Genomic DNA, 11,097 nt, shown 5'->3' with positions numbered 1-11,097 from the left:
TGAGTTCCAGGACAGCCAGGGCTACACAGAGAAACCCTGTCTCGAAAAACAAAACAAAACAGAACAAAAATATAAAGACAACATCATAACTAAAAGACAACTAGAGTCACTTTGTTACCAGAGATGAAGGACATTTCTAAGACTTAAAGAAAGGGAACCAGGAAAACACGATAGACATATATAGGAAGAGGCCAAAAACTACCACACAAACACATAAAGACAGAAGAGAAAAATCAGCAATACTGCTGTACCTGGAGATTACAATGCCACCACTGTCAGTCACAGCATACGATCATACAGAGCACCAACAAGGAAATCAAAGAGTAACCAGCACTGTAAGGCAACTGGTGTTGACAGCAGGAAAATGTTTAATAAGAGCATATTACTGTCTCAAACATGCAGTGTGTACAAACATACATGCTTCTTTAATGATTGAATCTACCTTAATAAGAGTAATACTAACTACTTAATATTAACAAGAAAACCAGTAACATTTAAAACAAAACAAAAGCTGAAAAGAGTTGGGCTGGGAGCAGTGGAAACTTCAGGATGTATTGTAAGAGAAAATACCAATATTTCAATGATAAAAACCAAAAACAAGCACATTTTAAACACACACAAAAAGATCATTAGCTGACAAACATTTAAAATGATCATGGAAAAAAAGAAAACTAAAGATTCAAATTGTAAAGAAATAAAATTTAGAAACATTCCTTTTGACAAAAGTGTAATGAAGTAGTAATAACAGAACTTTCCCAAAGGAAAATGAGGCCCAGATGGCAACTAATAAAGTCTGCCAGCTCCTTAAACAATTGAGACCAATTCTTAAATTCTTCCAAAACTACCCTCTACTCCTTATGTGGGGCCACAATTCCCCAATACTAAAACAAGATATCCACCACCAGGAAACTACAAAGTTAACAGTTGTTATAAAACAGACAGTGGGCTTTATCCCTGGTATGCAAATGTTGCTTCTATAGAGTATAAGCTACTTGTAAGAATGAAAGATGACCCTTTGATAAACTTAGAAAAAGTATTTAACTTGTTATGACAAAATCTTCACACCTGACACTGAAGGGGAACTTCCCAACCAGTAAGCTCCATGGGAATAAACTAACAAATGAGTTCAGCAAGATCTGGGGGAATATAAGAACACCGCACAAAACCAAACTGTACTTCTCCGCAACTAACAATGAACATTTTAAAAATAAGAACTCCCAACAGCATCAAAAAGAATAGTTCTTAGGGATAAACTCAAAAGTAGCACTTTTTTTTTTTTTTTTTTTTAATGGTTTTTCGAGACAGGATTTCTCTGTGTAGCCCTGGCTGTCCTGGAACTCACTCTGTAGACCAAAACAAAATTGGAGCACTTCATACCCTCTGATTTCATTCTTGCTAATCAGTTATTCTCTGCCAGATAAATGAGTCAATTCAAACCAAATTGGGGGAAGCTCTGGGGGTAAATTCACCAACCTTACAGGAGTGAAGCTGACATGCAGTCAGGGAGACAGAAGGAGGGCAAATATTGATTTGTGGTGTTGGAGGGGAGAATTCGGAGAGGAGGGGAAAGGAGGGGAGGGAAAGGAAGGGGACTAAAATGTCTGGGTTATATAGTGAAGAGCTGGTGGTTGAGAGGAAGCCCAGCCCATGGGTTGCAAAGTTCAGCATACATAGTGGGGTATGCCAGTCATGGCCTGTAACAGGTAGGGACTGAGGGATGCTGAGAGAAACTGGAGGCCTGGTACACTTTGGTATGTTAAATATACACTTCATATTCCAGACCACTTGTCTGAAGCCTGAAAGCCTGAAAACTTCCTAGAAATGTACAGTAAAGGTGGTGAGGAGTGAGGTACTGGCCTCGATGGCTATGGATAAACCTAAATCAAAAGATTAAAACTGAGCCCCAGGCCGGGCATGGTGGCACACGCCTCTAATTCCAGCACTCGGGAGGCAGAGGCAGGTGGATTTCTGAGTTCGAGGCCAGCCTGGTCTACAAAGTGAGTTCCAGGACAGCCAGGGCTACACAGAGAAACCGTCTCAGAAAACCAAACAAACAAAAACAAAGAAAAAAAACCCAAACAAACAAAAAGAAAAACCAAAACACCCCAAAATAACCCTGACACATCCACGCACCACTGACTTTTTACAGGAACCTGTAACTTCAACCATGTCTTTTCAACAAATGGTGTTGGGATACATGGATATCCACAGGCAAAACAGCAGATACTCCTTACCACAAGAACTCACTATGGATCACAGCCCTACACATAAGGGCGATCTGTGAATTCTTTGAAGGAATTGGAAACCTGACTTTCACTTGGATTAAGCAATGTTCTATGCAACACCAAGAAAATGGACAAAATAAAAATCACAGAAAAGAAAAGCTACAATGAGAAACCAATTGAAGCCCAAGTACAGAAGAAAAGTAAAGCCAGACATGGGCAAGCACATCTTTATCTCAGCAAGAGGCAGAGATCTCTGTGAACACAGGGCTCTATCTGATTACCATCTCAAAACACTTCATAACAATGTGAAAACAATGTAAAAAGTGAGGGAGAAATGGAGTTACTGATCACAGCATTACACACAAGACATAGGCCACTTGTTACAACAAAAAGAGATGGGTAATGTCTCATGTTTATTGTACACCACTCACATGTAATTTATATACATAATTTATAATTTAACATTTTGGGGACAGTAACAAAGTAACATTTAAAGTATGGGGAATGAATGATTTTTAATCAGTTTGGATGATTAGTGCTTTAAGTCACATTTGATCTACTCAAGAAGGTATTTGCTGTTACTGGGGCCAAGAAAGGACAAAAAGCAGGGGACGTGGCTAAGATAGACAATCTCTACTGCAGTCCCTGGGACAAAGGGAAGAAATGCCACAGCCGCATGGCAGCAGGAGCCACTAGCCCAGGTGCTAGGTGACCAAGGAACCCAATTGTACCTAAACTCACCCGTTCTATAGCTTCTTTCTCCTGAGGTGTTACTTGAATGTAGTTCATATGCCCACTTCCAGCTTCTGCAATTCCTCCACCGCCTCCACCTCCACCGCCTCCTCCGCCACCTCCTCCTCCACCTTGACCACCTGCTTCCTGAACTGGTTCATTCAGCATCTGAATAAAATGCTCCTGGTGTTGGCTAATTTGCTGTAGTGATGTCAAAAACAGAAGAAATAATACATACTTACTGTCTGTCCGTAGGAAAAAAGTAATCTTAAATAAAAACAAGATAAGCCAGGCGTGAGGAACCACACTTTAACTCCAGCACTGGGAAGGCAGAGGATCATCTTAGGCATGCCTGACTCCTATAGTAAATTGAATTTCAGACCAGCTCTATCTAAGAGTCAGAAAGAAAGTTAGTTTTAAGTGATTTCTTATATTACTAAAGAAACACAACAGTTCTGAAAGGTAAATGATGGAGAAAATGCAAATTCTTCCAAAAATACTCCACTCCCAAAAATCAACATTAAAAAGCTGCGGGGGTGGGATGGGGGGCTGGCGAGAAGGCTCAGTGAGTAAGAACACTGACTGCTCTTCCGAAGGTCCTGAGTTCAAATCCCAGCAACCACATGGTGGCTCACAACCATCCTTAATGAGATCTGATGCCCTCTTCTGCTGTATCTGAAGACAGCTACAGTGTACTTATTTATAATAATTAATAAATCTTTGGGCCGGAGGGAGCAGAGTTGACCCGAGTGAGCAGGGCCGACCCAAGTGAGTAAAGGTTCTAAAAAAATTCAATTCCCAACAACATGAAGGCTCACAACCATCTGTACAGCTACAGTGTACTCATATACATAAATTAATAAATCTTTTTTAAAAAAAGCTACCATGGGCGCTGTAGAGATAGCTTAGCAGTTAAGAGCACTGACTGCTCTTCCAGAGGTCCTGAGTTCAATTCCCAGCAACCACATGGTGGCTCATAATCATCTGTAATGGGATCCGATGATGCCCTCTTCTGGTGTGTCTGAAGACAGCTACAGTGTACTCATATAAATATAATAAATCTATCTTTAAAAAAAAATAAAAAGAAAGAAAGCTACCACGGACCTAAGTAAAGAACTTACTCTTCATGTATATACTGTATTTTCCACACTAATAGGTTATTCTGTGCTGTATAAAACTCAACTATTTTCTGGTCTGAGCATGAAGAATGCCTATAGGTAAGTTTCTAAGGGCAATGTTCCCACTCATAGCAATCTTATGAAAAGCAATTTATAAAGTTAAACAGCCTCTCAGATTCTCTAATACATTAATGTACCTGGGAAATCTGAAAGAGGAAATAAACCTTTCCCAAACTAAATTAGTTAACCAATATAAGCTGGTCAATCTTTATATCTTAATTTGTTCTTCACTATGCCTACGTAGAACACAGGCTCTGGGCTTAACTGTAGTACAAAGCAAAACATTCCAATCCCATTTTCCAAATTAATGCGGATGAGTCACCTGCAGCAACTGAGGGTTCTCCCGACCTATCTGCTGGAGCAGAGCTGGAAGCAAGGAAGGATTCTGCTGGATAATTTGTCTCATCTGTTGAAACTGAGGCTGATTTCGTAAAAATTCAAGGGGGTGGCCTGAAATACACACAAACATTTCAAAACAATAGCAGTAAGTTCATCTAACAGCAGGTAGTTAAACCATTCAGACAGAAAATATTATATATGAAAAGGACCTGCCTTTGAGTGTTATAGAGCAAGCAAGCCACAAACCCTCCCAACCCCCACGTGCCCACCACCTTTGCTCTAGAGAAGTCATACTAATACTAGCAAAGGATGGAATACTGAGAGGCTAGCCCACCCACAATGCCCTACGAACCATCACACAAAAAATGGTGTCCTGTATCAAAATAAAAGGTTGTCATGTTATTGCAGTTACTCACAAATAAGAAACATATGTGTGTTTATGGCTATTTAGTCCTATACTTATGTGTAATAATAAAGTGAGACTCAGGGACCAAAATTACCTAGTAGGTGGTGAATAGGAAATACTAAAATCTGAGCCAGAGCTACGCCTCCTCTTAGGAGAAAGAGTCCCAACTGTTTGCCAAAATAAGAGCAAGAAGCTATCAACCCAAAACAAAAAACCCAGCCTTTTCTAAATTAGCACCACCACCACCACCACCACCACCACCACCACCACCACCGTTTTTGAGACAGTGTCTCTCTCTCTTTCCCCCTATGTACCCTGGCTGTTTGAGAACTCTGCTGCGTAGAGAATGTTCCTTCAAACTCAGATATGTGTCTGCCTTTGCTTTCCAATGCTAGGATTAAAGGAGTGTGCCTCTACACCATGCCTGAAATGATACACTCTTAGTAAGGTGAGCCATCCACTTAAAACGGACACTGAATTCAAACTGTGAATAGGCGTTTTTAAGAGTGAACTAGTAGTGTAAGCTTTGACAACACTGGTGCACACTAAAAGCCAGAAAATCTCTCTACTGTGAGTGAAGAAAAAAAAAAACATAAGGTTTATCCAAGAGTTCTGGGAATGAAGCTTAACCACTGAAGTATTTCACATTAAATAATCTTACACTAAAAACTCGGGACCAGTTGTCATTGACAGTCACTTTACCTCCAGAAGTGGTTGTTGTAGTTGCTGTCGTGGTTGCTGCAGCTGCAGCTACTGCTGGAGACTGAGGAGTTCCGGTACTCACAGCCTGAGGAGGAGGCTCAACCACAGCCTGACTGTCTCTATCTCCAGGGATTCCCTGCCAACACAATTTCCAAATTTTAAAATCTCTCTCTCTCCCTCCCCCAACACTAAATATTAGACACAGCAAAACATTTGTAGTTTATTGAACATTGTCTGTGTACAATAGATGTCTGCTTATGAAATCTTACAAGTGGCCCAGATACAATGCACTGTAGCATTTACATTACAAGGTAGCATTGGTCAACAGAATTTTCCAGTAACAGACAGATGCACTATCCTGTAACAGCCACAACCCATGTCCACTTAAACTCTTAAGAGTATCAGTAACTAAGGTGTTCAATGTCCATGAGTTCCAGGCGACTTTTGCTGCAGAGGTTTTCATAAACTGACATTCCACTGTGAAGGTCACAGTTCCACAAACAACTGTGTTTACATGAACCAGGCAACTGATGGACAAGCAACCAAGTCTCCTCTACTGACCTAAACAAGTATCACCTAGAAACTGTCACACATTAAAAATAAATGATCAACAAATGGACAGAATGGTGCGTAACGTTAATAGTTTACATTTCAAATGATGTTCTTCTTATGTTTCAAGCACTTATCTTGAAATTATTACAATTTCAAGGGTACACTCAGATTTTCTACTTTGATGCAGAAGATTTAAACAAATGGCAGTTATACCCATTTAAAAATCCATCAAATTCTTATACTTTAACAGATGGTAATGAGTTCATTTCCTATTAAACCAAAGCCAAATTCATTTAAAGAAGAAAAGGCAGTGGCTAATGGGACTAACTCTGCTAAAGCACTCAAAACAACTGTTTTTCACATGGAATTACAAGACTGTTAGCAGATTCAGGGTCCAGAATGTCCATCAAATTCTCAAACAAAAAAAGTTACTGCTGCTTCCTCACAGAGGATTTTGCTCTAAGTAATTCCTAACAGATCTAAGGTGTGAGTCTGTTCAATTAGAAAGTCGCCTCCAGCAGAGCTTCACCAGTGTGAAAGGTACTACTCCGAAGAAGAACCACATCGTAAGTCACCTCACATCATTTTCTAAATAAATCACTTCAGAATCTCTCCCAGAAGGTTCCATTTTAGCAACACACAATGTTCCTATTGGGTGGGAACTTCTAGCATATGATGCACTCTCCTGGACTGTTAACTCATCTATTAAAATCTTAATTTCTGCAAGAGTCTGAAAGAGACAAGTAAAACACACTTCTCACCATTAGAAGATATTCCACAGCTCTGTCAGGGTTGTTGAAACTGGCTCTCAGGGCTGCAATTACTTGTTCTCGTTCATAGCCCATTGACATGATCTCCGTTACCATATTCTCATAAGACTGACCTGTCACTAAACAGGTGTGTGGGGGACAAGGGGAAAAAAAAAAAGTACAGGAACATTCAACAAACATTCTCTCCATAGTTCTTGACTGCATAATGTCTGTGGTTCATAGACTGCTAGGCTAGGCAAAGACAATAAACAATGTAAGAAGTCAAAGTCCATGTTCTAACCCCAGAACCTATAAATATGCAGATAACCTATAAATATGTATGACAAAGGGAAGTGACCTTCCAGATAGACCCAATGTCATCTACAAGGGTCCGGGTCCTTAAAAGTGGGACAGAAACAGGGTTAGAGACAATAAAGACAAAAGCAGGCCCAGAGTTCTGCTGTGGTTTTTTTGCAGGTGGAGAAACCGCCTGCATGCTTCTAGAAGTGATAAGGAACTAGGTTCTCCAAGTCTCCCAATAACACAGTCTTGCTGATTCCTTGGTATCATAGATGTCAGAGCAACATCTATGTCAAAGATTCTGACCTATAAAAATGGCCAGGTAACAAACTGTTTTATACCACACTAACTTTGTGGTAACTTACAAAAGTAACAGAAAACTAGGAGGTTTTATATGCATAGTAGGAATACCAAGTACAAATACAAGAAAGAATTTACAGGTCAAGGGAGGCAACCTGTTCTTAAGAGAGCAGGGAGCCAGCACCTGTACACTGAAGGCTAGTGTTATCTACACAAGTTCAAGGACAGCATGAGACATAAAGACAAATGCTATAGCACAAAAGACCAAGTCCACTGCTGTACATATTTCAAACAATCCTGGTGCAATAAGACTATGTTTTATCTTCTTCTTTTTACACCTTGTATTTTCAAACTGATGGAAAAGAGGTTAGGAAAGTTACAATTTCATACCAGGGATGGAGTTACAAGTATTGTACCTGAGCAGTAATGGATAGGCTATCTCCAATCTTCCCAGATGGACAGTAGCTTGCCTGAGTGAAAGCTGATCCCACTATCAACTCAGCTGTGTCAAAACTATTTTCTTTCCCACTTGTGTTCTGGGCACCACACTGCATTTCTTGCCACCTCAGAAAGTGGATTGGTTATGATCTCCCTTTTCCACCCCTAACTCTGCCCTCTAGTTTAAGTGACCAGCAGCCATATTGCCATCTATGAAAACAACAAGTATACTGGTGCAAGCAAGTAAGGGAACAAAGACTTGGGAGGCTGCAGATTTCCCTTTGGAAGTTTAAATAAGTCTGCATGCAAGTTCAGAGGGAAATGAGTAGCACAATTCATGTGGGGAACCCTACATCATATGCATGGTATTCAGCCATTCCCACAGTTTAAATGTTTAACTATGGTCTAAACCAGAACCACAGAAAACACATAATTAGAGTCAGGAATGGTATTTTACTAGAGTGCGTGAGAAGAAGGGTTTGAGGTATACACAGAACAGGAAAGGTATCACAAAAGCCAAATGGGAATTAAAGTTGCAGGGATTCAACAGGGCAGAGACCCTGGGATTATAAAGCTGAGGTAGAACGATCCAGTGACAGCAGCAGCAAAAAGCACTGTCTTCTTGGCTCCTGATCAACAATATCAAAGCACTCTATTGTGGAGATACTGGTAACAATCAGAACCTTTAATAACATTGTGACAGGTGCCAGCTGGCTCTAGCTCTGAACCTACAGAACGGGTTGCCATTCTCTTAGCAATCCTCTTGCCTAGTTCTTCCTTTTTATAATTAACAGTTCTCTACAACGTATGGCTTTCTGTGTATGAAATAGTATCCCTCCAGTCTCATGAATGGATGCTTCTGAAAGTATTTGATGGCAGTGTTACCCCAGGACAGTTTCTCAAAGATGAAATTCTGAATTTAGTATGCCCAGGTAATCTTGGGCTATTTAAACAAAACATTACATTTTTGTCTCTACATACAAGGGTATCGAGTTAAAGCTCAAACAGTTTATGATCAATGTGTTATCCCATGAGATTTTAGAGCTGTCTGAATGCTGCTAACTATCCCAGCCTTTTTACCTACTGTACCAAAACAGAAACAGGAGTGTTAGCCAATGAACAATAAAAACATGAACTGTACATCAGGGGCTTAATCATGGGAGGGAAAAGCTGACAGTTTAGTGATGAAGGGAAAGACAAAGACTTTATAAAAACAGGTCAAATCAAAAATTAGGGCAAGACCTTTTCATTATGTGCCCATATCCAATAGGATACAGCTGGAAATCTAGAAAGACAGTATAGTGGATGAAAACTGCAGGCGAACAGACAGATATGAGGTACACAAAAGAAAACAGCAAGGCCTTCCAAAGGCACTTCTTTAATAGGCCATCCACAGACCAAACCTGTTAAGACCACATTTGCTTCAAAGAATGTACTTAACCGTAAGAGGAGATTTTAAAGAATTCAGTGGAACATATCAAAGTCTCTAGCACTAACGATATAAATAAATCATTCTGAAACTTAACTGTAAGTGGTCATGAAGCTGACATTGTCAGTGTGATCTATAAGATGACACTGCACACCTGACGTGTTTTCTACGTTAGACACTCACCAAGGGCACTTGTAGCATCTTCAAAAAGATTTGACCGGGAAGAATCTCCTGGTGTACTGTAAAGAATTTTTAGAAAAATCATTTCAAAAAGTATGCAAAATTCATTTTTCGGTAACCAATTTTTAAAGAATATTTCAAATATTAAAGTGTGTGGGTAAGCCAGTCTGTTAAGAGGTTATGTCCAAGCTGTACCTGTAGGATTTATAGTTAAGGAAAAAATTTCAATCTTAGACTTCTGAGATTTCATCACTGTAAACAATATCAAAGGGCTATAAATACAACACCCTTAAAAACCTTGCTCTAAGTATGAAAACAGCACTGCAGTTAGAATACCCTAGAAATCAAGTCACAGCAGAAGAGATATCAAAAGTAGTACATGAGAAAAGGTAGCAACATACATAAAGCAAACAGGCGGCCAAGTCTTTCAGTGAGGTTTTCTAACAATTAATAGGGAAAGAAGGCATACAAATTATACAGCATACACAAAAAGGGAGGTGGGGGTATAGAACCTATGCTAACCTAAAGAAAACCAATTTTAGGCATAAGGTCCTAGGTTAAGCAGCAAAACCATGCATGTAGACATTTCTGTTCTGTTGAGAAAATGAAGATCAACATAAAAGGCTGACAAGATTATAAATCACCATGGAAATGCAGACATGGATATATATGATCGTATTATATACATAACAAAGAAGTGAAGCTATCTGGAGGAATAAAGAAGAGCAATGAAAGGGAAGGTGGAATATAATAAGTAAAGTACACCAAGCATAAGTAACAATTACAATTTTAGTATCCCAGAGTCTAGGTATGTGTACCACAGGAATAGTGCCTTGGAAATCAGAAGAGGCATTCGATCTCCTGGGTCTGGAGTTACAGACAGTTGTGAGCCACCATTGTGGGTGCTGGGAGCTGAATCCCAGGTCCTCTGCCAGAGCAACTAGTGCTTATAACTGCTAGGCCATTTCACCAGCCGCACTATTACAAATTTTAAAGTGACAGAAAGAATAAATAATCACATGCACTCAATACATTTATACTTCTTTCCAATTTCAGTTTTTGAGTTAAATGTATTTGCGTTCATAGGTGTATCTGTTATAGGCACAGTACACAGTGAGCAATGGACAATGAGCAGCAGCTGGCTCTCTTCTTCTACCATCTGGGCTAGGGCAAATAAATCAAACTCAGGTTGTCTGGTTTGGAATCTAGTACCTCTCCCCACCGAGCCATCTCAACATCCCCCATTCCAACTTTAAGAACAGAAACAACGTACTCAAGCACAGTGATTGTCACAACTAAAACAAATCTGCTATGTAACATTTAAAGTTTCTACTTAAAACATTAAGTATGTAAAGGATGAAAGATTTCCAAAGAATATATAAAAACCAAGTAGTTTCCCTACCCAAGGCTTTTACCCCACAGAGACAATCACAAATATACTAGTTTCTATTTTAAAGAATAACTATGGGCCGGGCGTGGTGGCGCACACCTTTAATCCCAGCACTTGGGAGGCAGAGGCAGGCAGATTTCTGAGTTCGAGGCCAGCCTGGTCTACAAAGTGAGTTCC

General features: G+C 39.8%; 1 protein-coding gene across 1 annotated transcript in view; it reads right to left on the bottom strand.

Annotated features, from left to right (window-relative positions):
• Rad23b (RAD23 homolog B, nucleotide excision repair protein) overlaps positions 1 to 11,097 on the bottom strand; it is a 39,093-nt gene that overhangs the window by 1,676 nt on the left and 26,320 nt on the right. The window contains exons 5-9 of the mRNA XM_021200255.2: positions 9,534 to 9,589; positions 6,896 to 7,023; positions 5,583 to 5,718; positions 4,458 to 4,585; positions 2,967 to 3,158 (exon numbers count right to left, since the gene is read on the bottom strand). Coding sequence (XP_021055914.1) covers positions 2,967 to 3,158; positions 4,458 to 4,585; positions 5,583 to 5,718; positions 6,896 to 7,023; positions 9,534 to 9,589 — 640 coding nt within the window. The remainder of the gene's footprint in view (positions 1 to 2,966; positions 3,159 to 4,457; positions 4,586 to 5,582; positions 5,719 to 6,895; positions 7,024 to 9,533; positions 9,590 to 11,097) is intronic.

This window comes from Mus pahari, chromosome 6 (assembly GCF_900095145.1).
Source record: "Mus pahari chromosome 6, PAHARI_EIJ_v1.1, whole genome shotgun sequence".
Taxonomy (NCBI): domain Eukaryota; kingdom Metazoa; phylum Chordata; class Mammalia; order Rodentia; family Muridae; genus Mus; species Mus pahari.
The sequence above is the reverse complement of the archived record's forward strand: the minus strand, read 5'-3'. Positions and strand labels throughout refer to the sequence as shown.